Source organism: Elephantulus edwardii, unplaced genomic scaffold (assembly GCF_000299155.1).
Source record: "Elephantulus edwardii isolate Elephantulus edwardi_28Jun2011 unplaced genomic scaffold, EleEdw1.0 scaffold00080, whole genome shotgun sequence".
Taxonomy (NCBI): Eukaryota; Metazoa; Chordata; class Mammalia; order Macroscelidea; family Macroscelididae; genus Elephantulus; species Elephantulus edwardii.
The window spans coordinates 6,646,044-6,673,584 of NW_006399830.1; the positions used below are offsets into that span (position 1 = coordinate 6,646,044).

The following is a 27,541-nucleotide window of genomic DNA, read 5'->3' on the forward strand; positions in this document are numbered from 1 at the left end:
ACACACACACACACAAATAATACAATAAAAAATGAAAAAAAAAATCAGATCACCCAAAAGTGCTTCTGTTTGTAGCTGAAGTATGATGGTGAAAACCGGGCTTGAGAATTTGTGACCCATCAATCCAATGCTAACACGGCTCTTTGCTGTCCTTCCAGATGTCGATCATCGTCCGGAAGTAAAATCTCCATGGCCTGAGCATGTTGAGAAGGTCGCCTTGAGCACAGTGTCCGTTTAATTACAAGCCAAGCATATCAAGATGGTTGGCAAACTGAAGCAGAACTTGCTGCTGGCGTGCCTGGTTATTAGTTCTGTGACTGTGTTCTACTTGGGCCAGCACGCCATGGAGTGCCATCACCGCATAGAGGAGCGTAGCCAGCCGGCCAGGGCCGAGAGCCCGCGGGCCACCCTGCGGACTGCCCTGGACGGCAAAGCCAATAAAACCTTCGCCTACCACAAAGACATGCCTTTGATATTTATTGGGGGTGTGCCTCGAAGCGGGACGACACTCATGCGGGCCATGCTGGACGCGCACCCCGACATCCGCTGTGGAGAGGAGACCAGGGTCATCCCCCGGATCCTGGCCCTCAAGCAGATGTGGTCGAGGTCCAGTAAGGAGAAGATCCGCCTGGATGAGGCTGGCGTCACGGATGACGTGCTGGATTCCGCCATGCAAGCCTTCCTGCTGGAAATCATCGTAAAGCACGGGGAGCCGGCCCCTTATTTATGTAACAAAGATCCTTTCGCCCTGAAATCCTTGACTTACCTGGCCAGGTTATTCCCCAATGCCAAATTCCTCCTGATGGTTCGAGACGGCCGGGCGTCGGTGCACTCGATGATTTCTCGAAAAGTCACCATAGCTGGCTTCGACCTGAACAGCTACAGAGACTGTCTGACCAAATGGAACCGGGCCATCGAGACCATGTACAACCAGTGTATGGAGGTTGGTTATAAGAAATGCATGTTAGTTCACTATGAGCAGCTCGTCTTACATCCCGAGCGGTGGATGAGAACGCTCCTGAAGTTCCTTCACGTCCCGTGGAACCACTCAGTGTTGCACCACGAAGAGATGATCGGGAAGGCCGGCGGCGTGTCGCTGTCAAAGTGAGTACAAGTTAGGTGCTTTGTTTCCACGCTGTATTCAGCTCATAACAATCCCGCTGTTAACCTATCCATCTGATCGTATATACGATCCATATGTGGAGACTACAGACTTTTTTGTGGAGCAGATACAGTGTTCTTTCTTTGTTGACCCTGTGCCAGGTTATAGCATTATAGAACCTTTCATTTCTTTAACTCAGTCATTATTTCAGCCTCTTCTGATGCATGACAGTGAAAGGTTTTCCTGCTGGTCTCAAACCTAAACAGTCATCATTGATCACTAAAATCAGTGAATCTAGTGATTTGGATGGCTAATTTCTAGGTATTTTTGTTAATAAGGGTAACTGGCTTTTCTGTGGCTGAAGATCATTAGGAATCACTTCCTCCATGTTAATGACGGCACAGTTAGTTCCAAGGATCTAGAAATTTCTAGAGACACAGATAGGCACAGATGAGAAGACTGAGTCCCGGAAAGAATAAACCAATTTACTAAAACTTAGGTGACAGAGCCAGTATTAGAATCCAGGCTGTGGTTTCAGTGTGACTTTTCACAAACCATATTGTTGTTGTTGTGTGCCGTAGAATCATATCCAACCTGTGGTTGACCCTCCCATGGCTTTTCAGAGGCAGTTAATCTCACAGGAGGAGATTGCACACATGCACACAGGCAGTCTCCTGGTGGGAATTAGGAGACTGACTAAAAGGCACGTTGAGCACGTCCCTGCCCCGCTGACTCCTCACCCTCTGTGTATGTGGTAGACCAGACTATCTTATCTTGATGCTCGTCAAACACTAAGCAGACCGCTTTTGGGGTTGTGAAATAGTTGTGCTTCTTTTACAGGTCAAATCGAAAAGATTAATGGCTAAGTAAGAGATTTTAGCTGGAGAAGGCAAATTGACTAGACGGGAGATACAACAGGCAGAGCAAATAGGCTGTAAACAGGAACGAGCAGGGAGGAGAATGTGTACTTCACAAATGTCAGTGAAGAATCAAAGAAGCCGGAGAAGACGATAATTTAGGAAAAGTCAATTCACGCTTTCTTCAAAGAGTATGATGCTTGATAGTAAGGGCTGGAGATTAGATCTTTTGTTAGTTTAGATTAGATGTCTGTGCAAGAAATAAAGTCCAAAATAAAAGTAATTTTAAAAGAAAATCATACCTGTTAGGAAAAGATGGCAATAGCCCACTGGGAGCTGCACTGCTCGTCCAAGGCAGCTCCTCTCCGGTGGTCCCAGTGGGCAGTCTCTTCCCATGTGATTTACAGCCTTGGAAACTGAATGGAAGGGCAGCTATGAGTCAGTTCCAGCTTAACAGCAGTGACTTTATTCTTGGTATCCAGCTGCGAACAAAACACTGAACACAATTTCCACATCAAACAAAGAGTCCTTCCTTTATGGACTGTGGATTTGGGGAGGGTTCTGGGGACACATAGACATAAGCAGGCGCTTCGGTTAAGTGCTGCTTTTCTTGCTAGCTGTAGTCTGGTTTTCAGCTACACGGATGTCAGGACCCTTCTGTCCAGTGCTGCCGTTGTGCCGGATCACACGCTCACTTTGCAGTGAGACCCGCCCTTGTACTTTCATAACAAAATCTCCCGCAAGACTGGCCCATCTTGGTCATTGGTGAAGAATACATTAGGAAATAGACCCCAATCAAAGGGGAATTTGAAACATGCTGTCTTACACATAGGAAAGTGTGGATCCTAAAGTCAGTGAAGAGAAAGGCTGAAGTTGATATAGAAAAATGTTGTTGTTTTGTACTGTCAAGGAGGAACCAGCTCATAGCAGGAGAGTGCCCCTCTTTTTCTTGTGGAACAGCTGGTGGATTTGGACTGTATGCCTTTGGGTTGGCAGCACAACTGCTTACCACTAGGCCACCAGAGCTCCCTTATATAAAAATAAGAATGATAAATTTTAAAGAATTAGTTCTTTGACATGATCTATGAAAGGTCAACCCTTTTGAAGTACTAATGAAGGGTGGGGAAAATAGAGCAAATATCTACCACATAAATGGTGAGAAGCTAGAAAGAACCACAGGCAGAGCCCAGAACCCAATCCCATTGTCATCAAGTCTGTCCCAAGTCATAGCCACCCCATAGGGTATAGTAGAACTGGCCACTGGGATTCTGGGGCAAGGAACTCCGGTGTCATGGTGCATTGTGTGTTCCACTACCATCCTGAAAGTCAGCAGTTCAAGTCCGTCACCTGCTCCACAGAGTAAAGATGGGAAGACTCGTATAAGGATTTGTGGCCTCAGAAGTCCAACAGAGGTTTGCAGTGGGTTGGAGTTGCCCCAACAGCAGTGGTGGGTTTGAATCTTCCCAGAAGCAGACTCTCACCTTTGTTGTGTGGGCACTTGGTGTGTATCGTTCTCTTGTCCGTTAGTGAGCTCCAAGTATTTCAACCACAGTACCACCAAGGGACCTCTGAGCCTGCAGTTATCAGTGAAAAAGAAGTATGTGAGAATACCACATACAGATTAATTTATAATAAATTTGCAAATCTAGAAAATAGATGCTTTTTTCAAGAGCAGTGGAAAACTTTTTAAATCGGTTGAGTAGCATCAAAGAATTGAAAAGGTGATTAAGAGAGACCATTTAAAAAGGCACAGATGATTCACAACTGAATTATCTCTAACCTTTAAAGAGCAGATAAATCCAATACTGTTTAAGCTATTTTAGGTGATAGGATGGGATGGCAATGTCCCTAATTCCTTTTATGAAACCATGATGTAGCGACAAAACCCCACGGAAATTATGGAAAGGCAAACTTGAGTTAGATTTCCTCATGCATGTAGATGTTAGAATGAGTATTGAGTAAAACATTGACTCCCCAGGTTAGCAAACATTGATAAGTTAGTATGGCCAAATAGGTTTTATTCGAGGAATAAAAAAAAATCTGGCTTAAAACTAATAAAATTTAATAATAATTAAAAAAAAATCTGGCCACGTAACTCATTGTATCAATAAGTGAAAGGGGGAGAGAATTTAGAAAACGAAAAACGACTTCCGTCGGTATGCTGTCCTCTTTCTTTTCCTCCACCATCGTTTTAAGTGTGGCTCCCTTTTGTCTTCATTATGACTTCTCATAAGACTTTCAGGATTAAGAGGTTCCTGGCTAAGAAACAGAAGCAGAACCGGCCCATTGCTCAGTGGATTAGAATGAAAACTGGCAATAAGATCAGGTAAACTCCAAGAGAAGACATTGGAGAAGAACCAAGCTGGGTCTCTAAGGAGTTGTACACGTGATGGCAGTGCACATGTTCATTAGTATCGCACTGTGTCAAGTTGAATGACCATATCGGTTAATCTGATAGTGATTGTCACCATCTGATCACTATCCATGGAACGTGCTTCATTATGCACCCACATTTTCAATAAATATGAGACCTATGGTGTTATAAAAAAAAAATTTAGAAAACTACTTAAATACAAGAAAGACTGTTTACCCTTTCACTCAGCATGCTTTTACCAAACATCTGCTGTGGTCATGCATTAGCACGATCAAGTGTTCTGGGATTCCCATTCTTCTCAGAGTCAGCCACAGTTTGTTACGATCCACACAGTCAAATGCCTTTGCATAGTCCATGAAACACAGATAGACATTCCTCTGGTATTCCCTCCTTTCAGCCAAGATCCATCTAACATCAGCTGCACTATCCCTAGTACCACGACCCCTTCTTTTTTTTTCTATAATTATATTTTATTAATTTTCATAAACATTTACAGAGATTTTGGGTTTCTATTCATTCACCGCTGCACCATTCTCTCTACCCTCCTCCCAGTTTGTTCTTGTCCAAATGCCACAGTGCTTGTCAAAGCCAGTTCTGATTAATCTTCTTTGTCAGTGTGTCCTTTGCCATTCCCTATCACTCCTCCCTGAGAGAGACTTCACCCTGAGTCATAAGGAAAAGGGGACGGCGTATTCTCTTAGCTACTTCCTGCTGAAAAGGGACGCTGTGGGTTTCAGGGTGAAGATCTTCTCTCAGTACTCTAAAGGGCCCCTTTGGCAGTAGGAAACACATAGACTATTATGGAGATTGATTTTGGAATTTAGATGCACTCTTATTGATTGTGCTTGGCCATACATGTTCATATCCACGACCCCTTCTAAACCAGCCTGGACTTCTGGTAATTCTCTGCTGATGTGCTGTTCCAGTCGTTGTTGGATAATCTTCAGTAAAATCTTGCTTGCATATGAAATCAGTGAGATTGTTCTGTAGTTTCTAGTAGAAGAAAAAAAATTTTAAAGTTTTTTTTTTTTTTAAAAAAAAAGGCTATCCCAGGCAAGAGGAGGGGGAGTGTTCAGAGTATGGGAGGTAAACCTCTCTTATCAGACCACTGCCTGAGGGGAATTGAGTGGTGATTTGGGCCATGCCTTTCTCCAACCTTTAGCAAGGCTTTAACCAAAGCAGTCATTTCCTTTCATCCACCAAGTATCCTATATTACTTCAAATTAACCACCTGAATGGGCTCACATAATTCCAAGTGTTCCCGTTTAACAGGTCCAGTCACAGGCCTCATGACAGATACTCTCAGGTATGAGGACTAAGATGCGCCTGATTCCAGCCCTAGTCTTTCTGATCACTTGCTATGCATCTAACAGCTTGACAGTGACTAAGGATGACAGGAAAAGAATTGATGCCTTTGAGCTGTGGTGTTGGAGAAGAGCACACTGAACATCCGATGGACGACCAAGAGAACGAACACATGTGTCTTGGAGAGGGTGCAGCTGGAGTGCTCTTTGGAGGCAAGAATGATGAGGCTTTGCCTCACATACTTAGGGCATATTGCTAGGAGGGGCTATTCCGTGGAGAGAGACATGATGCTGGGAAGGGTGGAGGGCTGGCGAAAGGGAGAAAGACCCTCACCCAGGTAGATTGACACGGTGACTGTTGCCATGGGCTCTTGTGTGTCAGGAAGTGTGAGGAAGGCACAGGACAGGACAGGGTTCAGATCTTTTGTTTATAGGGTCGTTATGAGTCGTACTTGACTCGAAGGCACCTAACAACAACACGACCACGAGAAGGAATGTTCCCTGTTAGACCTACTGTCCATATTGTGATCAACTATCTGAGCTGCTCTAATTGATTTATTTTCATTTGCTCGTTTTGGGTCAGAAAGGGAAAGAAAAACCTTCAAGGAAATGGGCTGCCTCAGTGATTGTCTCAGGGAATCCAGCAGCGGCTGTCGGCACGGGAGAGCCCATGAAGCTGGCACAAAGGGGCTGGGTTTGCATCTGTTCCGCTTGGGGTTGCCTCCATTGCGTTGCCAACAACAGCAATTTGAGGTTTCATTAGTTCTTGGTCCTTTGATTTTCCAAGATGGAAACTTAGATTTGGGTTATTTTTCCTAATGATATATGTGCAGTGTTATAACTTTTTTATTTTCTTTATCTGTATCCCACATGTATTGATAAGTTGTATTTTTGTTAAATCCAAAGTGTGTTCTGTTTTCACCTGAGATGTCTTCTTTGACTTACGTGTTACTTGGAAGTGTGTAGTCCCACTGTCCTTTGTCATTGATTTCGAGTTGAGATCTCTCGTGGTCTGAGAGCACACTTTGTATGATTGTGTTATTTTACATTTGTAAAGGTCTTTTTTGTGGTTCAGAATGTAGTACATCTTAGTGAATAGCCTATGTAAATGTAAAAGAACGTAGATCCTGCTCTTAGATGAAGTGTTCTGTAAATGTCAATTATGTCGAGAGGCATGGTGGTGCTGTTTGATTCAGTTATTATTGATTTTCTGCCTTCTGGATCTGTCCATTCTCAAGAGAGGAGTGTTGAATTCTCCTTTTTACAATTTTTAAAAATATTTTAAAGTGTTTCTTCTCTTTCCATTTATTTGAAAGCATTTGTTTCTTTGATGGTATTATAATTTTCTTTAAGTAGATTATCTGATATATGTGTTCGCTCTCATCTTCCTTCTAGTTTAGTCTTCATTTCGGAAATGTTATCTATTTCTGAATTTTCCCTTCTGTCAGTTTCTTTCTGAGTATTCATTATTAATGTTGTTCTTTTATGACTTTATCACATTTTAAAATGAGTGAGTGTGTTTTAAGTAGTGATAATTTTCATGGTCTCTGGTCTTGCCTTTCTGATTTCGGCCCCTGTCTGCAGGGCTGTTTTTCCCCTTCTTCTGTCTCTGTCTCTGTCTCTGTCTCTGTCTCTCTCTCACTGGTTCCCCGAGTTTCCCCCCCAGCCTCTGCAGCCCCTCTAAGAACTCACCGAGTGGTTTCTGTGCCTCCTGGCGTGTGGTCTGGGTCCCACCCTTTCTGGTTTGCGGTGCTCTCCTCAGGGATCTGCTGTGACTTTGGGAGCAGGACTGCTGGCTCTTCTGCTCTCTTCCCCGCTGACCTTGTAGGTTCTGGGGTAGCTGTTAACCGATGTCTTCAGCCACCTGGATTTTGAGATTCATGGGAACGCTTTGTCACTTAGCTCTGTTATAAAAGTTGTTCATGGGTTTGGCTACTTGCTTTATCTGGATCCATGTGGTGATTTTTTCGGGGGGGGGGGATTTAAAAAAACCAAAACTATTCTCAGATCCCTCCTTGTTCTCAGATGAAGTAGACGAGCAAGAAAATCTGATTTAGGATTTCAAAGGCTCTCCTGGCACGGACTGAGAACAGGGTACAGGGATGGAAAAGAAGAAGTAAAGAGACTTGTGGGTTGGATTATGCCCTCCTGCAGTATCTGTTGTAAATAATGTCCATCATGTCTGTGGTTACATATATATTTCTTCTTACCACTTAAAGGAAAATGTGATAGGAAAGAGATGGACTTAAAAGTGAACTGTGCAAAATGAAAACAGAATTTAAAGATTTAGAAAATTCTTTAATACAAAGCACACATTCCCGAGAATGTTCACCAAGGATAGGGCAGCACACTCTTTCGTTCACAAGATGAAGCCTGTGACTGATGGTCTAGTTAATGATTACAGCTCAGACTGAAGGAGCCAAAACAGGACAAAATGACGCAAAGTTGTCTGCCTCTTCAGATTCTCCAGGCAGGAAACAGGCCCGGGGAGCTCCTTCACTTGTCCTCCAGGTCCAGAAGGGCCATCCCTGGAGCAGTGTGGACATTGGGACACCTGCCGGAAAGAGCAGAGGCAGCAGGACCTCCTCAGTGTCCAGACATGGGCTCGCATGTCTCCCGGATCTCAAAGGATCAGGCTCTGACCTCCTGGGTTTCAAAGAAACAGTTCTTCACCAGCTCAGTTCCAGTGTGGAGCTGACATTCACACGTCCCAGGGGAAAAGGGCCATGTCCCAACAAAAGTGACAAGACTGCTATGCTTAACGGGTAGAAAAGGGGGCCTGCCAGAGTTGAAGAAATGGGGACATACACAGATGGACTAGGAGAACGGGGCTGCCTGACGCAGTTCTGGAAGGCAGAGCTGATGCCTGGGGCCAAGGGTCCTTCACCCACAGTCCAGCGCACAGAGTTGGGGGGGGGCGGGTGCTTTTCCCAGGTGGTCTGAAAGAAGGGAGGATTCTTTTCAACCCTTCAGAACTGATAGAATTTGTTCTTGTGGGGTTTGCCTTGCTTGGTGTCCGTTATCTTCCTCCTCCAGTTTCTCCCATTTGTAATGGGAACATCTACCTTCCGTCTGTTCCCCCATTGCATGTTGGAAGCCAGTGACTTGTAGTCAACATTTCATAAGTTCCTGGATAAAGAGGAATTTTTGTCCTAGGATAAGAGATGCCAAAAGGCTCACTTGTATTTTATTTGAAGGGTTCAGAAGATGAGATTTTGAAATTGACTTGATTTAAAACTTGCAATCATAGATTAAATGTGTTTATGTGTTTTGCATGAGGCAAAGACATAAATGTTGTGGGAACAGAGGGTACAATGTTGTGAGTCTAATATGTTCCCCAGAAATTTGTGATGTAAATTCTTTCCTGTGTGCTTGTGGTTATTCTCATGTGGGAATGGGCTCTCTGTTTTGTTTATGAGACGAGATTAATATAGGTGTGTCTTGAGTTCATGTCTTCTGTTTAAACAAGCCAGTCAGCAGAGATCGAGAAGAGGGGCCAGGACATGTGAACGTCACCCAGGAGCAGAAGCTCAGAGGCAGGGACCTCCGTCTAGAGCCAGCCGAGACAGGAAACGTGCCCCTGAGCTGGTGCCGGATTCGGAGTTCCTGCTCCTTAAAGCCGCTCACTCATGTGAGGTATTTCCGGGTTAGAAGACTATTCCAGAAATACATATGAGAGACGGTGTTGACTTGGACGAGAGTTGAGTTAGATTTGGATAACAAGTAGTCAGATTTAGTTATATTTTTAAGGTATCGTTGACAAGTCTCTCTGGCTGATTGGATGTGGAGTGTAAAAGGACTTATCGAAGATAAAACCAATTTTCTCTTCTCTTGAATAACTGGAAGAAAGGAATGACTTCCAGCTGAGGTGGATGGGGCAGTGAGTGTAGCCGATTTGCGGGGCTAAGATCAAGAGTTCTGTTTGGCCACGGTGACCTTGAGATAACTGTCGGACTTCTGGGTGGAAATAGCTCCCCTATTATGTTGGGGTAAAAAGAAAAACACCATTTATCATAGAAAATGTAGACAAATTATAAAAGAAAAATCAAGCTTTATCACACCACTGTCATTTTTAGCATTTTTGTATGATTCCGGGCATGGATGTAGCATGATATTGAACACAGCTTTGCAAAATTGAGTTTCTGTTGTATATGCACTTTTAAATTCTCTCTCACAACAATAACCGTAGTGTTTTCAAGTAGTGAAACACCCTTTGAGAACTTTCCATGACGTTTTATCCCGAGTTTTGCTGTCATCCACCTCACCATCTGGAGAAGGCACCCCCTCTTTGACCCTTGGCTTTTTGGCCCATCTGCTCCAGCCAGACGCTTTATAATCTGGAAGGTTTTTGTTTCCTGGAGTAGTGGCTTATGCTAGAATTCACACTTGTGGTTTGGCAACTGGTGTGACCATAACATTTAATCCAGACACAGGGCGGCCTGTGTGTAAAATGAGCACCCTGGGGACGATCCTCTCACTTCAGCAGTTCAAGTCTCTGTTCATCATGGAAGAGTGTCCATCACCGTGAAGACTGGACTGGGAGTGAGAGGCTCCTGGACACTCGGTGTCAGAGACAGGACACGCAGACTGGCAGATGTCTGGCCTTGTACTCTACACGTTGGCCAGTGGCTCAGGCACCCGATTTGAGGTCCCCCTCAGACTAGAAGATGTTGGAATGGTAACGAGTTTATACATTAGTAATCTTTTGGCGTAAGCACTAACTTCTACAAGGACTGAAGAAGTAGGGGGATTTGATGAGCTCCAACCAGCTAGGAGATTGAGCAGAGAACATCAGGACAAACAGACCATTAGACCTGCCTTCAAATTCTGACTCTCGTTTACAGACAGTGAGCCTGGGTAAGCCTCTTACCTTCTCTGGACTTCCGTTTACATGTTTGAAAAATGGAAACACCACCTTACTTTCAAGGTTGTTTTAAAGGTTAGATTATATAACATATGTAAAGGCCCAGCAGAGGAAGGAAGAAAATATTAGTCTGTTTATTGTAAGGCCTTTTTCCTCTCCTAAAAGCATCTATCAACAGCTGAATCCCATCCTCTGAGATTCCGGGGTACCCTGGTGAGTGTGGTGGAGGTCAGCACTCGGCGTCTATCCTCAGCTGCCTCCTGTCCTCTGAGATCCTGGGGCGCCCCGGTGAGTGTGATGAAATCACTGCCATGCTCTCCAGTAGTCGCATCTTCTGTGCCACTTAGATGTGATCTCCTTAGGAAGAAAAGACCCTTCACTTCTCACAGGAGTCCTTCTATAAACTGATAATTCAAAGTTTAGAAATGAAAAGCTTTTAGTCATTCATTTACTAAGTATTTGTTGAGCATCTAATATATTTCCACTGGCTTGCTATTAAAAGAGGGTCACCAGTCCTGCTCCCTAGTTACTCCGAATCTGGAGGCTTCATGGATACCTCTCCATCGTGGGCGATGCTGCTGGTATTTGAAATATTGGTATCATAGCTTCCAGCATCACAGCAACACGCATGCCAACACGGTACACAAACCAGATAGTCTGTCTTGAAGAAGAGGTGCAGCCAGAATGTTCCTTCAGAAGGAGGCTCTCAAGACCTTGTCCAGCATACATTCGATGTGTTACAGGAACGGTTGGTCTCTGGGAGAAGGCATCATGCTTGGAGAAGTGGAGGGTCGGCAGGCAAGAAGACCCTCATCGAGGTGGGTTGGCACGGTATGGCTACAGCAGTGGCTCGAAGAAAAGTGCTTGTGAGGGTGGCACAGGGCCAGCTAGTGCTTCGCTCCGCTGGCCCCTCCTCACACAGCTCCTAAGGCAGCAGCAATGCCGTGTTACCCGGCCAGAGACTGGTGGTACTGAGATGGAAAAGACCAGGTCTTCCTACCTGCTGCTGGGGTGATGCCTGATCAGGCAAGGAAACCACCTCGTAAGACGTGGAGAGAACGGGAGGCTTCCGCGTTAACCTGGGCAAGACACGACGGTGACGTGAGCCCGGATCGGGGCAGCAGGAGTGGAGGAGAGGCTGTCATGTCCAGGTGAAGACTGTAGAACTGGGTGACTTAGAGTGACTGTCAACCCAAACCACCGCAGAGCTCTGGCTTGCCTGGTAGCTGACCATTGATGGAGACATGATGTCCATGCACAAGAAGAGATTGTGCGGGATGGTGGTCCAGGACTGCAGTGGTTGTAGGGCATGTAGCCAGCATATGGTCAGGGGGTCACATAACCGATTCTACAAGCAGCATCCTTGAGAGAATGGACGGGAGGTGCCATAAACCGTTAGCTGCGGTCTGAACGGGACCTGCCTTGGACACACCAGGATATAGTTAACACAGGGAGAGATTATCCAGCAGAGACCCTTGGAGATTAAATCACCCCTGGAGCAGAAAGGGAAGAAAACAGTGGGCTAAGTGTAGACCTGGGGACACATTTAGAGAAAACAAGGTTTGGCAGAGGAAAGCCTGGAGAGAATGACCTCACAGAATCTTGGGACACCTTCACTGTAACCCCTTTGAGCAGCCTCCTCAGATAAGGATTATCTGCAGCAAGTGGGCACGTCTGACTGCAGATACGTCTGTGGGCCTACAAGGTTATAAAAAGGTTTGGGAGATTCTGATTGGAGAGCAGGATGTTCGGCTTCGTGCCTGCAACATGTTATGACTCTTACATAGAAGGTGACTGCTCTTCCAGGCATATGACAGTCCGGTTCACGTACAGCCTATAATGCGCGTCTTGATAGTCATAGCAAAGGCCTGTGCCACCGGGGTATAGCTGTGCTGTCCTTTACATCTCAGAAGTGCACCATGTCAACAGCACCAGCTTCATCCGGTCGGCAGCAGCCCCAGCCTCGTGAGTGGTGCATCTCAAGCGGGGTAGCTTTGTCTCTCTGCTTACTTCCCTTTAGAAAATATTCTTGTAAAGGGCACCAGAGTTCCCAGGGAGCAAAACAAGTGCTAGTGGTAGAAAAGGCAGAGAAACACTGATCTGGAAGCCAAACGAAAGGTTATTAAACAACATGAAGGGAGGAAGTCAACATCTTGCACTGTGGACATGTTCCACTGAACAGGCCTCAAAAGCAAACCCAATGTAATATCCGCACAAGGCAGTTTTCTTTAGAAAGAGGGTGTGTGTGTGTGTGTGTGTGTGTGTGTGTGTGTGTGTGTGTGTGTGTGTGTGTGTGTTTTTAACATGGGTATTAAGCAACACATGATTCCAATTGAAGAGAGGTTTCCCCTCTTATTAAGACAATGTTTGTATGACTTTTCATGTATTAGGATATAAAACTCTCCTAAGCCTTTCTGTTTTATGATTACTTGGCCAGAATCTGCTAATTCAGACTAGATTTAAATCCAGATGGTATTTTTGTTTCTTTCTTTTCAGATTGCTAATTATTTACTCAAATATAGTAAATATAATTGTTGCCGGTTTTGAGTAAATTTCCGACGAGAGATCATGTAACGTTGAAAATCATAAAGCAGCACTTCTTTTTCTTCCTTAGAAAATAAGAGCCTTTACAGGGTCAGTGGAAAACAGTTTGTGTTTTGAGTGGATTTATGGCTATTTTTCACTCAGTGTTTCCCAGAATGTTTTATTCTGACCACTAATTTTAATCACACAGAAGACGTGAAAGTACATGCTTACAACCCAGACTCTGCAGTTAACATTTTATTATATTTGTCACATGCCTGTCACTTTGTCTAGGGAGCTCTGGTGGGTAGGAAGCTGCACTGCAGTCCAAAGGCACATAGTTCAAATCCACCAGCTGCTCCTCAGGAGAAGGGCTGGGCAATCTCATCTCCTCCTGTGTGATTAACTGCCTCTGAAAACCCATTGCAGAGTCAGCTACGGGTCACTTCCCGCTCGATAGTACACAGCAACAGCAATAGCAGTCTGTCTGTCTATAGAGCCCTGGTGGCGCAGTAGTGAAGTGCTCAGCTGCTTACTGAGAAGCTGTTCTGTGTAGGACTGAGGTCACAGTCTGCGTCTGCAGAGTTTTACCGCTTCGGAGACGCTGGGGGGCCGTCTGCTCTTCCCCGGAGGGTCGCTGTGAATTGGGACTGACCCTGTGACAGACAACAAGATTTTAGGTTGGGTGTCCATCATCTGTCTGCTCCCAAGTTGTCTGTCAGTCTGTATTCTTAGTGTCTTTTTTTCTAAATGAATGTCAGTTGAATTGACCAACTTTTTCTAAACAGTCCTTTTTTTTTTTCTTTTTTTTTTGTGTGTGTGTACCGTCAAATCAGATCTGACTGGTACAGGAGGATAGTGCGCCTCCTTCTCCAGCAGAGCGTCTGGTGGATTCGAACCGTGTTCCTCTGGGATTGCAGTGCAGCTTCTTGCCACTAGGCCACCAGAGCTCCCCTCTAAACAGTCTTATCTCCCCCTCCCCCTCGGAAACTGCAATTAAAATGTCATTACCTTTTGTGTAGATGATTTTCTAGGAAATCATGATTTCCTTTTCTATTTCTAGAAATCTAAAGTTCTAATAGTTGCTCTTACACATTAGATATGGATAGCAGAAGGCTAATTAATGCCATCTTGCTTTATAATCTAGGCATTTACAACTTTTTGGAGTGTTAAAAAAGTAAGCTCTGGAGTTTTGAATACATTTTTTCCTGTTCTAAACCAAATGCATTCTGTTGTTTTCAGAGTGGAGAGATCCACAGACCAAGTCATCAAGCCAGTCAACGTGGGTGCCCTCTCCAAGTGGGTGGGGAAGATCCCGCCAGATGTTTTACAAGACATGGCAGTGATTGCGCCCATGCTGGCCAAACTGGGGTATGACCCATATGCCAACCCTCCTAACTATGGAAAACCAGATCCCAAAATCCTGGAAAACACCAGAAGGGTAAGTGAGCTTTGTAGGCTGCCTGAGAAAATAGAATGTCTAATTTGGGCCCTGGCAGGATTTTTCCTATTTCGTTTCTGACTTATTTATAATGAGAAAATAATTTGAAATTAGAAAAACTGTCTCTGTGGAATGCTTTATAGGTTAAGTGGTAGGCTGCTAACTGAAAGGTGAGCAGTTCAAATCCATCTGGAACTTCACAGGAGAAAGGTGAGCAGTCTCTTATCAGAAAGATTTGCTGCCCCAGAAAGCCAGGGCAGGACCACATGCATTGGGAGGGACGCAGGGACAGCAGGTTTAGTTTGGTTTATCGTCTGAAATCATCCACTTTCTAGAACTTAAGGAGAACTCTTCCTTCTCAAGAACAGTGGAGACAGTGCTTTCTGTGCGCTTTGCCCATTTCTGGGACTGTTACTCACCCCTGAGGAGATGTGATCTCAGAGCTGATTATCACTAAGTGTAGACACCAGAATAATCAGTGGTCACATTGACTTCAGGTTTCTTGTGTCTTTAAATAGAATGAGTACTTTGCTGTGAAGCCTCTCCTTAATGAGGCACGATTTCCTGGTGTTTGAGAGCTAAACACTGGTGCCCAGTTACAAGCCACTGCAGCTAACGAACTCGCTGTCTGGGAGTTGCTATTAAAAAAACCCCAGTTTTTCTTTTAACATATGATTCTCACATCTTTGAAAAGTTTTGTTGCAAAAAACTGAAAAGTTGTTTGTTGTTTTTGATTGTTGATTGCCTTAGAGTCGAACACGACACAAAGTGACCCTATGAACGAGAAGCCTGAAGCCTTTCTACAACTATCAACATTTATCAAAGTTCATAGAGTTTCTGGAGGCATGTTGTTTAGGAAGTGGATGCCTTTGCTGTAGTCTGAATATGTACTTTACCAGTTGAATCAATTTCAAATTGTCACGCACATTCATATAACATGAGGTTCATTTCCAAATTGATTTTCTTTGAGGAATGAACCTTCGTTTCCCCTCTCAGTTCATCAGTAGGTGGTCTGAGAAAGATTTACCTTCTTATTAACCTTTAGCTGTAGAGACAGATTTTTAAAACTTCCTCTTATCCTTTGGGTAGTAAATACTTTTATTATAAAATATAAGCTCATATGAACTTTATAAAATTGAAGAGAACAAAAATCACTTATGTTACCACCTAAACATCTTAGTATTTTTATGCCTTTGCACTCAATCAACAACAAAAACAATGTGACTAAACATTTTCCACTTGCTAACTACAGATATATAGTCTTCAGTTAACTCTTCTTTTAAAAGTTTGAAAAGAAACTACTTTTCTGAAGGTGAGGCATGCATCAGTATAGCCTGACGCTCGTGTGGTCCTTGTGAACCTCTTGGTAATTGGTAATTCCTAGCTGTGTTCTGTGCTCAATACTGACAGAGCCTTTCTGAGCCAAGATCGTGCATAGATGGCACTTTGAGGTTTCCCAGCCTGGAGATATTACAGTTTTCTTTCATGCAGATTGGCTTGCTTACATCCTTCTTGGCTTCCCAAGTGGTAGGTTGGGAAGAACGCTGTGGTTTGAATACATGTGACTAGACAGTTTGTTTCATACGTGCTTGTGGCTTTTGAAGGGATTTCAAAATGCACAATGGAAGGGTGAAAAAAGAAAGAAAAACCTTTTTTTCTGTCTCTTGTCTTGAGTCTAAAGTAACAGATACTTTTGAGGAAGAAACAAAGTATGAACTAAAATTGCATCTTTGTGAGCACTTGTTATAATGCACGTAAAGTGCATTCTTGTTCTAGGGGGTTGGATTCCAGAGACCTGTCTATCCTCCAAGCTTTTTGCCTGTAAAGTCCAAGATCACAAGATAGAGAGGCGCATGCGGTCTCAGACCCGTCTTCTGTAAGAGAGATCATCGGTGTCAGCTGTGTGGTGAGAAAGACTTCAGGAAAGAGGTGACGAGGGACGTCGCCCCCTTCATCCTGCGGCCGGAGCGCGGAATCATTCGTGTGTTGACTGGGATAGAGCCAGTGCTCAGCCCTAACAGGCTGCCCTTAATACGGTTCTGAGTAGTGTAGTATTAGTGCCCGAGTCAGCACATTTTTGTGATCTTTTCCCAATTTTGAATGGAAAATTGGTTACTCTGACTCATCGTTGCTCTGACTCAGATGGCAGTTAAGAAATGAAACACTAATATATTCCATACCCTCATCCACCATGGTCCTGACTCCCAGAGTTACAGCACATCTCGGTAAGTAGGCCCCTGGCTAGTGCATATGTTTAAGTGCTGGGCTGCTAACTGAAAGGTTGGTGGTTCATACCCACCCAGAGGCACCACGGGAGTAAGGCCTGGTGATCTTCTGAAGGATGATAGCTGTGAAACCTCATGGAGCAATTCCATTCTGCACACGGGACCACAAGGAATTGACTTAGCAGTACTTGTGTCTTCACGGTTAAGTCTTCAGCCTTCACCCCTTCCCCTTGTTTTCTAACTTTGTAAGACAACCACCAAACCAGCCTGGACTTGGTAATATGATGAAACAGGACAAGGAAAAGATCTTCTCAGAGGCACAAGGCCTCAGAAAATGTTACTGTTTTTGTTAGGTGCCATCAAGTCGACTACACAACTCATTGCAACCTGGTGAACCCCAGATATGAACCTTGCCCTGTCCTGCACCGTCCAGAGTGCCCGTGCCCATTGTTGCAGTCTCTGTGTCAGCGAGCTTGTTGAGTCTTCCTCTCTCCCTCTAATCCTCCACCTTTCTCCGCATGATTTCTCTTTTCCAAGAGCTGAGCTCTCCTGACAACGTACCCAAAAGTATGTGCAACCAAATTTCACCTTCTTTGCCTCTAAGGAACACCCTGGTGGTTCTTTTGATTGTCTGTAGGACATTCAGCACTCTTCTAACATCAAAATTCAAAAGTATCAATTCTTCTGTCATCCTTATTCATTGTTCAGCTTTGAGATATAAAGGCAGAAATTGAAAAGATCATGGCTTAAATCAGGCCCCCCCTTAGTCATTAAACTGACATCCCTGCTCTTTAGTACTTTGGAGAGATCCTTAACAGCAGATTTCCCCAGTACAACACATCTTTTATTTTTTTTTTAGTAGATATATCCCTGTTGTTTTTTCACCAGTATCCAAATGACATACAATTGCAGGAGATGGTTGTTAATACAAAACATCTTTTATTTCTTGACTGCTGTTACCATGAGTATTGACAGTGGATGCTAGTAAAATGATTGGCCATTTCAATCATTTCTCCCTCTATCGTCATGTTGTACTTTGACCCAGTGGTAAGGACTTTTGTTTTCTTGATGTTAAGAGATGCATATTGAAAGCGGTAATCTTTGATCTTCTTCTATAACAGATATTTCAGTTCCTTCTCATTCAGCAAGCAAAGTTGTGTCATCTGCATAGCATAGGTTGTTAATGAGTCTGCCTGCAATCTTGATGCCACAGTCATCTTCATATAGTTCAGCTTCTCAAATTATTTGCTCACCATGCAGATAGAATAGAAGAAAGGATACAACCCTGATGCAGACTTTCCCAGATTTTATACTATGCGATGTTCCCCTGCTGTTTCTGCAACAGCCACTTGGTCTAGGTATAGTTTTTTTGCATGAGCACAATTAAGTATTCTGGGATTCCCATTCTTCTCAGTGTTAGCCATAGTCACATGTCTTTGCAAAGCCAATAAATCACATTGAAAATGTACCATTCATTTAACTTTCCTGAAAAGAGGTGCTGCAAACACAGAATAATCTCTACAACCACAGACACGTATATTTTGATGGACGGAGAGCTCGGTCCATCTTCTACACCAGGAGATTGCGTGCTAGAAACATTTTGAGTTTTGATACCTGAATCCTTCATTTCTACCCAATTCAAATAGTCTAAAGAGGTTTGAGGAGGTTGTTGTTGTTGTTATGTGCCATCGAGTCGTTTCCGAAATTGATAAAATTATTCTGAAATTTAAATAAGCAAGAATAAAAGAAATAATTTTGATTAAAATTATTTCTAAAACAAAAGAATTCTAAAAAGAGCCCAATCTTAAAGATGTTAAAAATACTATAAAATTATTAGAAATTACACCAATAAAAAGGATAATCTCTTAACTAGACCCTAATGTGGAGAATAGTTCAGTCGGTACTAAAGGGTCAAAAAGGGGGTGGGATTTGGAAAAGCCACGTTGGGAAACTTGACAAACACCCCAGAAGAAATGGAGGTAACAACCTCCAGGTATCTTCCACAAAAATAAATTCCACAAAGAGTGAACAATGAGAATGAAATCATAAAAGAACACCAGAAGAAAATATAAGTAACTTATTTATTCTCAAAGTGGAAATGTTTTTAAGCATAACAGCAATAAGGGAGGGAAAAATGAAAACACTAAGTTGACAAAGTAGAAATTTAAAGCTTGTACTTGACAAGCATCACTTATAAAGTGAAGTTTACAGTCAACTTGTAACATATGACAAACACTTAATGCCTTTAATAACGTTAAGAATTCTGTAGATTAAAAAGAAAGTTATTAGCACCAATGGAAAAGGTGGACAAAGGCCTGGACTGACAGCACTAAAGAAAAAAATGCAGACGGACAGCAGGCATGAAGAAATTGGTGTCACTGTTGAGTAAGGCAGTGCACAATAGAATAATAATAATAACAACAATAATAATAAATTATACTTTTTTGCATAATAATAATAATTATGGAATCATAATACTATTCCAGGCCAGTAGGGTAGGATAGGATAGTTGTTCCTTTTATTGAAATAATATTGTTTAAAGGAGTATAAAAGTATTTCCTGACCACAGTCACAGTATAATGAACCCTGGGGTCTGTGTTTAAAGCATTTGACTGCTAACGTAAAGGTTAGTGGTTCAAGCCCAGCTGCCCCCTTGTAGCAGGAAGATGAGGTAGTTGGTGTCTATAGAGATTCCAGCCTTGAAGACCCTCTAGGGCGCTTCTGCTGTGCAGGTTGCTGTGAGTCAGAATATACTCAGTGGCAGTGGGTTTGGATTCGGTGGGTGTTCACAAGAAAGTAAATTATGTATGATATTTTTCCTTGTAAGCTATGTATAATTACGTAAATTGTGGTGTTGAAGAAATTGAATAGCCCATGGACTCCCAAAAGAACAAAGAACTCTGTCTTAGAGCAAGTGCAACTAGAGTGCTCCCTAAAGGCAAGGACGGTGAAAGTCTGTCTCACACACTCTGAGAAGAGAGGTGGCTCCTCAGTGAGATGGGAGGACACAGCTGACCCTGGGCATCTGAGCGGGGCGGAGTCGTGCAGGTGTGCCAGACAGGGCAAGACCTCTATCCTTATTCACGGGATTCCGGTGAGTCATCGTCGACTCAGCCTCAGCGGCACCTAGCAACAGCCACCAGTGTAGCATTGGGAGGCTCTTCTGCTTCCTGCAACATTGTTTTCCTGGCTTCACTGAACTGTAACCCAGATGCTGAGAAGATTGAGCCGACTCCACATCGGGAGTGAGTTTTCGTAAATGCCTACAACTCAGTATCCCATGAGTCCCTGCTGTGTACGCCCGCACATTCAGAATAATAACATCCCCCATTGAACTTGCTTGGCTTATTAAACATGGTGTTGTTACATGCTGTCAGGTCGCCTGTGACTCATAGAGATTAAGAGAGTGGCTCAGGGTAGGGCAAGATTCACAGCTACCGAACACAGGGTCACTATGAGACCTGATCCCATTTCTCTAGTCACTGGGTCAGTCTGTCTCATCCTGGATCTCCTTTCCTGCACTGGCCCTCTACCCTTCCAGGTATGATGTCTTCCTTCAAGGCCTGGTCCCGCCTGGTCCTGCGCCCAAAGTATCTGAGATAAAGCTTCAAAATCCTGGCCTCCAGGGAGCAGCTTGGTTTCACCCTCTCCAGGCCAGACCTGTTTGTTCTCCTGGCAGTCCATGGTATGTTCAGTACTCTTCTCCAGCACCACAGCTCAAAGGCATCAAGTCTTCTATCATCCTTGATCATTGTCTAGCTCTCTGATACATAGCAAGTAATTGTGAAGACCAGGGACTGGGTCACTTGCACTTTAGTCTGCAGACTGACCTCGTTGGCTCTTCAGTGCTCTAGAGAGGTCTCTGACAGAAGACTTTCCCAGTGCAATTCATCTTTTGATTTCCTGACTGCTGGTACAAAGAGTGTTAATTGTGGAACCAATTAATTATTATGCTACTAAACTTAGCATACTTGTTTAGTTCTCTTATCTGGGTGGGGAGGTTGTTTAGTAGAGATAAGATTTTCCTCTCAAGGCAATTTTGCACATAAATGGTTTCATTTCTATGCCTGTGTGGATAGAGATTCTGATAATAAAGTTTTAAATTGGCTTGGGTGAGATTTACCTTAAACTGGAATCCTTGCTCTTTAGCATGTGGAGAGGCCGTTGGCTGCACATCTTCTTATGAAAAAATGAGGAGCTCACTCACCCCTTATTATTTTCTAACTCCAGACCCTTGTGTATTTCATTATTAATTATAACCGTATTTATACCCATTCACAACAAAAAGATTAGATAATTCACTCTAATTCAATGTGATAACTGTCAGGGAAGGAGATTCAGGATGCTATGAGCGTAGAGATGGTGTTGCTGGACTCCACACATTTAAGGGATAAATAGAAGTTAGAAAGAAGAGAGAAAAGCCATACCAATCAGATGGAATTGTTGTGTATTAGAACAGGCGTGATATGTTAACTGTCTCATTGTGGTAAAAAAACTTCGTTGATGCTATTGCCTTTGACTGGAAATTACTTGACATTCCTACCTGACGTAGACATACAAGTAGTTAAATGATACAATTCCTTCACTTACCTGCACGTTTAGCCTTTCTCCCCTTCTTTCAAGAAAAACAAAGCCTTACTCTTAACGTTTAGTACTTTTTTTTTCTTTTTATTATTTTTGTGTGAGTGTACCATCAAATCAGATCTGACTGGAACAGGAGATTGTCCCTCCTTCCCTGGCAGAGCATCTGGTTGATTCGAACCGTGCGCCTCTGGGATTGTAGTTGCAGCTCCTTGCCACTAGGCCACCAGAGCTCCCCTTAACATTTAGTTCTAAATTGCTGATTTTTGTGTTGATTTCTGCAATAGGAAAAGTTTCCTTTTTCTCACAGTTGGATTTAAATTCCTGTTTGAATACATTTTGTCCAACTTCACCCAGAATTAGTACATGGCAAGGTTCCTTTTCCTTAAAAATGTTTTTGGGAGTCAACGATCTTGCTTTTGAGCTCATTAAATTTTTTTCCTTCTTGAGATAGAAAGTTGTTTGTTTCTAGGCAGCACAGAGCTGTTGAACTTTCCAGGAACCCAGTGTGAGACTTGTAAAGCCTCAAAAATATTGTATAACAAACCAGAGTATATAAACATACATGTTATCTTTGGTGTGTTTCATAAGTAATGAGTCCCTTTTTGCAAAGCTGCAAAGATATTTTAAGAGAATCAAAAGTGCATAAGCATGTGTGTTATCAGCTGTTCTCTAAGACCTAGATTTTAGGAATAGTGAGTCCCTTGTGAGCCATAAACACCCAATGGGATTGACAATGTCAAGTTTCAAAACCTGGACTCCTTCCTGTATTACCATATCTGGCTCAAGTCGCATGTTTTGTCTGCATGTGAAACTGTCACATTGGAATTTCTCAGTGGCCTGTGCTGATTACATTACTAACAACAATGGGCTACACGGCTAAATAAATAACAGCAGGCCAAGCTTGGACCAGTGTTGAAAGTATGTCATGAACTAAGGATTATGATTAATCCAATTCTGTGCACTTGAAGTCTAAGGAAGAATGGGCTGGGGAGGAGGACAGGGCAATTAGCATTTACAGTGAGCTCGTAGAAAGAAAAGAGAGGGATCAAGCCAGTTGAAGTTCAGAGTGAAGTTTGGATCGGCAGTCCCTGGTCGTGAGGAGGCCAAGGAGCTCTGATGACATAGTGGGCTAATTGTTGCCTAGCTAAGTAATAGGTCAGCAGTTTTGATCCTTCATCTCCGTGGGAGAAAAATGAAGCCCTGTGCATCCTTAAAGGTTAAGCTGTGGAAACCACGTCGGCAGTTCTGCTTTCTCGCACAGGTCACTGTGACTCAGATTTGAGCCAGCAGTGGTGGGTTTTTGACTGGAGATTTCAAGACTAATCTCCAGGCTCAGCTGGGAGAGATTCTGGCTCCAAGCTCCATCACGTGGCCCTTGGCAGACCTCAAGTCCATGCTGGCTGTCGTTGGATGAAGGCATTGGTTCTGTCCTGGCTTTTTATAAGGCAGTTCACAATTTATACCAGCTGTCTGCCCACCGACAAGAAGGCAAGAGTACAAGGGAGCCAGAGAGAGGGTCTTTTGTTACCTTAATAGTCTTATTTTAACCTAATTTCAAAATTTACACCCCATCATATTTGCCAAGTTGTACTTGTTCAAGGCAAGACACTAGGTTCAGCCCACATGCAAAACAGCACCGCAGCCTCTTTGACGTGGCGTCCGTGCTCACTCAGAGCGAGGCTGTCAGAGTAGAACTGCCCTGGGGCTTCCACAGTGCTCATCGATATGGAAGCAGCCTGCTCCCTCTATCCCGCAGGGGGTCTGGTGGGTTTGAGGGTGGCCCACGTGTTCTGACCTCTGTGCCACCAGAGCTCCTTGGCCCACACTCAATGGAAGGAGATTCCACACAGTCGAGGAGGCAGGAGGCAGGGGTCTCTGAGCCCATTTCATAGGCCCCCTGCCACAGCAGTGCACGTGTTACAGAACGTGATGACAAAGACTCAGCGCTGAACAGACCTTAGAAAGTGCCGTACTCTGCCCTAGATAGAGCCAAATGCAGTTTGGCGTAATAATATTTCTGATAGCTTTGTCCATAATTTACAAGTGCAGATTATCTGGGACTCTTGGGGGATGAGTCAACTGGAAAGTTTGTCTCCGGACCAAGTTGGTCCATGAAGGACCAGATTGTAATAATGAGAGGAGCAATGCCTTCCGCATGTGGTAACACAGTTCCTTCCCTTCGTAAAGAATTGCTGGACTAACAGAATTTCCTCATCAGCAGGAAATGAATGGCGATGAGTATTAGAAAGAGGAGATGCTGGTGAAAGGGCATATGTCTCTCTTTTCTTTCCTTTAGTTGTTGTAAGGATGGAAGTTTGCAGGGCACATTAATTTGCTACTCAAAAGTGTACAGAGTTGTGGTTTGTGACAGTGGTTGCCATCTCCTCAGTGTGTCGTCGCTCATCTGCTGGGCTCCCCATTTCCGTCCGTCCTTGCCTGCGCTTTCTTGCCTGAGCTGATTTTGGACGAGTGCTGCATGGGGGCCTTGCTGACTCCTTGTGCTGCACATTCTCCCTGGGGTGATAACTTACTTCTGCAGTTTGATCTGCCGTGGCTAACAGTTGATCCCAGCGTGAGCTCCGTTCCAGGCCGAAAGGGCTTGTAAGGGCCACACCGGCTCTAAGGTTCCGCCAGTCTCTGTCAGATTCACGAGTCTGGTCTGTTTTAGGATTTTTAAAATTTTGATGTGTGTGTTTTTTCCTCTATCAGGATAAAACTTCTCTTCTGTTGTGATCTCTTCAGAGCCCTTGGTGGTGGCACTGTCTGGTTCTTCCAGAATCCAGGGCATAGAGGCTGGGTTCATGTGATCTGTCAGGCCTCTGTACTGATTGTGTCCACGCATCATTTTTATTTTCTTCACTCCTCTTTTTTCTGATAGGGGAGAGCAAAGTGCATCTTCGCTGACTGCTCCCCAGCTTTGAAGACCCCAGAGGCTGCTCACTAACGTCGGACGTGGAGCTTGGTCTCTGTGGACGGGTGTGCCACAGTTCTCCACAGCTGTGTCCTGAGTCCCCAAGCCCAGCAACCCATTCCCTCTAGTGTTCGATGCTGTGAAGAAGGCTTTGGCACATCCTTAACTGGGCATTGCTGAGCCCCGTAACTTGAGCCCCTCTTCTTCCTCTTTACCATTTCCACCCTTCCAGAGGCCACCAAACTTGAGACCCCCAAGTCCATTTGTCATTTAAAAAATGTGCTGCTCAGTCTTTCCAGCAGACAGACCGTGGGCCCTCCTGGCTCATTAGCCAGGAGCGGCAGGGTTTGGTGATTGACTCATTTCGCTCAGTAGCCTGCCGGCCTCGTTCATGAACTTCCCAAGGTGCCGCAGATTCACCGCTGTTCTTTAGTCCTCGTTGATGGACACCTGGCTTGTTTCCTTCCTTCTGTTATTATGAACAGTGCTGAGATGAGCATGTTGTTAGGTACCATCCAATCAGGACTGTACCACAGCTGACCCTCCAGTGAGTTTCCAGTGACGGTTTAATCGCACGGGAAGAGATTACCCACCTTTCTCCATCAGAGCAGCTGGTGGATTTGAACCACATGCCTGTAGGGTTAGCAGCACAGCTTCTCAACACTCGTGCAACTAGAGAGCTCCCTGCTGAGATGAGCATAGAACTGAAGTATTTCCAACGTCTGTAAGCGTGCTTGTTGCATCCTGAGGTCATTCTGTCTTGACAGATGTTTGGCAAAGCCTGGGGCCGATTTTCTGTACAGCTGTAGCTGCTCTATGAATCCAGTTTCATCTCTGCATTGGTTATAAATTTACAAAGAGCAGAAGCACAGCTGGAAATCATCTCAGTGGGCAGCAAGTTGATGGTGGGAGGTAGACTATTGGAGCCAACTATTCACCCATCTTGAGTAAAGTTGTGAGGCTTCGTTTTAACATTATTAATCCCAATCCTGCCTCCTGCCTTCCAGAGACAACAGTTTAAGCATGGCTTTCTTTGAGACCAGGCTGAATAAACGTTCTAAACAGTGAAATTTGGTATTTAACCCAGAATTATAACATTGGAGATTTCAGAGGGACCCCAAGAGGGGCTATTTCCTGTGGCATGTGAATTCTCTGTTGGCTAATGAGAGAGATTTCCTAGGTCTTGCCTCCTTGGGAATGTTGGGGTATTTTTTCTCTTATTTGGATATCAGGGGCCCTCCCCCAGCCCACGCTGGGGACACAGGGTGAGGACCCAAGTAAATGGAGCTGCTGCAGTTCAACCTGGGATCACAGGAAGTCTTCTCACTGTCACGGGTTACAGTGCCCTGAGGTGACGACCGTCCCTGCTCCTTAAACTTGCTTGTTTGTGGGTTTTCTGGTGCTGAAAACCAGGAGAAAATCAGGGCATCCTTAAACTCTTTTCTACTTTGCTTTTCCAGGTCTATAAAGGAGAATTTCAGCTACCTGACTTTCTTAAAGAGAAACCCCAGGTAAAGTATCTGCTATCTCCTCTGATCTGCCAGAAAGACTCTTGCATGAAAATCATCAGTCTGAAGGGATAATTATGGGGTGTTCCTGGGGAAAAGACTGGCCTCTGGTAATCATTGGTTTTCCCAGTACTTCCACCCACAGTCTTCATTTCAGAGAACTCGCTGTCGTCCAGAGCTAGGGCAGGACTTGACTGAGCCATGTCCGTGGAAGATGAATCGCTTAAACTCTTGTCTGGAGATAAACGTCAATGAAAATAATCCCCTCAAAAGCTAGAGGAGAGAGATTAAGTATGCAGTAATAGCATGATGAAAACTTGTTAGTATTATGAGAATGACCAGAATGGGGCCTGGAGACTTCAAGTGAACATGTGTTGTGGGGAAGTGGCCCTGACAGACTTGCCATCGATCTTCACTCAGTATAAAATTCATCTTGTGCAAACACAGTTAGATGAGGTCTGTCCATAGTTTCCGTGCAGGGCCTGGCTCCTGAGTCAGTTACCAGTGACTTGGTATTGGAGCCCCGTGGGGAAAGGTGGAGATGTGATACCCTTTGTAGATTTTGAGGGGCGGTGCTTGCTATGGGTGGTGGCCGGCTGAGCTCTGGAGTCTGGGCAGCAGGCCTGCGGCCTCCTGCGCTGTCCACTTCTTGGACTCTGACCATCTTTGCTTCCTTCCTTCCACAGACCGAGCAAGTGGAGTAGCAGCGCTGTGCCAGGAGCTCTTCTATCAGGAGGTGAGACTCGGGGTGTCACCAGGCCCTTAGGGTCCCCTGCTTGCGCTCGGGGGAGGTGGGCAGTGGAGCAGGAGCAGAGAGCACAGCTCCAAGGCTACAATCTTGGGGAATCGAGGCACTGTCTCGTCTCAGCCACGCAGCCTGGAATAAGTGGCCTGCCCTTGCTGTGCCTGTCTCCTAATCTGCACAAGGAAGATGGTGTTACTACGAGTGTGGTGATGAGTGTTCCTGTCGGTGGCCCCGTGCAGAGGGAGCATTCAGAATTGCTTGTCATTTTCCATAAGAGCAAACCTCCAACCAGTTGCCGAGTGAGTGTCCCAGCTCACAGCAGCCTTAGAGGACGGAGTGGGCCTGCGGCCCTGGAGGACAGAGTGGACCTGTGGTCCTGGAGGACAGGGTGGACCTGTGGTCCTGGAGGACGGAATGGACCTGCAGCCCTGGAGGATGGGGTGGACCTGCAGCCCTGGAGGACGGAGTCGAACACCTATGTAAGGTTTCCAAGGGAGCCAAGTGCCATGCTTTCTCCTGCACAGCTGCTGGTGGGTTTGAACTGCCAGCCTTTGGGATTAGGATCCAGGCCCTTTTGCTGCACCACCTGAGCTTCTTTTTCATTATGGATAACATTTGACTGAAAGGGGCCTGAGTACCACCAAGCCTGGTCATCTGTTTTCTGCTAAGGAAACATCCCAGGGAGAGCTGATTTGTCCTGGGTCAAGGTCACAGCCCAGAGCTGGGTGACATGAGGGCTCAAGAGTTCTAGCTGCTAACTGGAAACTTCACCATTGCTGCTGGAAGTGTGGATAGGACGGTCAGTGTGGACCAGAGAGGGGTGAAACCCCACAGGGCCCGCAGACCCCCCTTCTGGCACCCCCGAAGACGTGAAAGCAGAACCGTGATTGAGCCGTGCACTGGCCTTCAGGGCAGCACTGTGCAGGAGTCAGAGGCAGACACGCCGCGTGTCCATCAGCGGGCAAGCAGGCACGGAAAGCGCAGTGTGTACAAACACACACCGACTCGACCTTAGAAAAGAAGCCCCACTATGTGCCATGCCCTGGGCAAATGCCGCATGACGTCACTCAGCCAAGGCACACGTACTGTGTGACCTCACTTAG

General features: G+C 44.7%; 1 protein-coding gene across 1 annotated transcript; it reads left to right on the forward strand.

The window, feature by feature from the left end:
* The first annotated feature begins 154 nt into the window (after positions 1-154).
* TPST1 (tyrosylprotein sulfotransferase 1) lies at positions 155-26,397 on the forward strand. Its single transcript, XM_006889655.1, has 4 exons — positions 155-1,104; positions 14,267-14,465; positions 25,646-25,696; positions 26,380-26,397. Exons 1-4 carry the CDS (start codon positions 260-262, stop codon positions 26,395-26,397), a joined length of 1,113 nt encoding a protein of 370 aa, XP_006889717.1. The 5' UTR covers positions 155-259.
* The last annotated feature ends 1,144 nt before the right edge of the window (positions 26,398-27,541 follow it).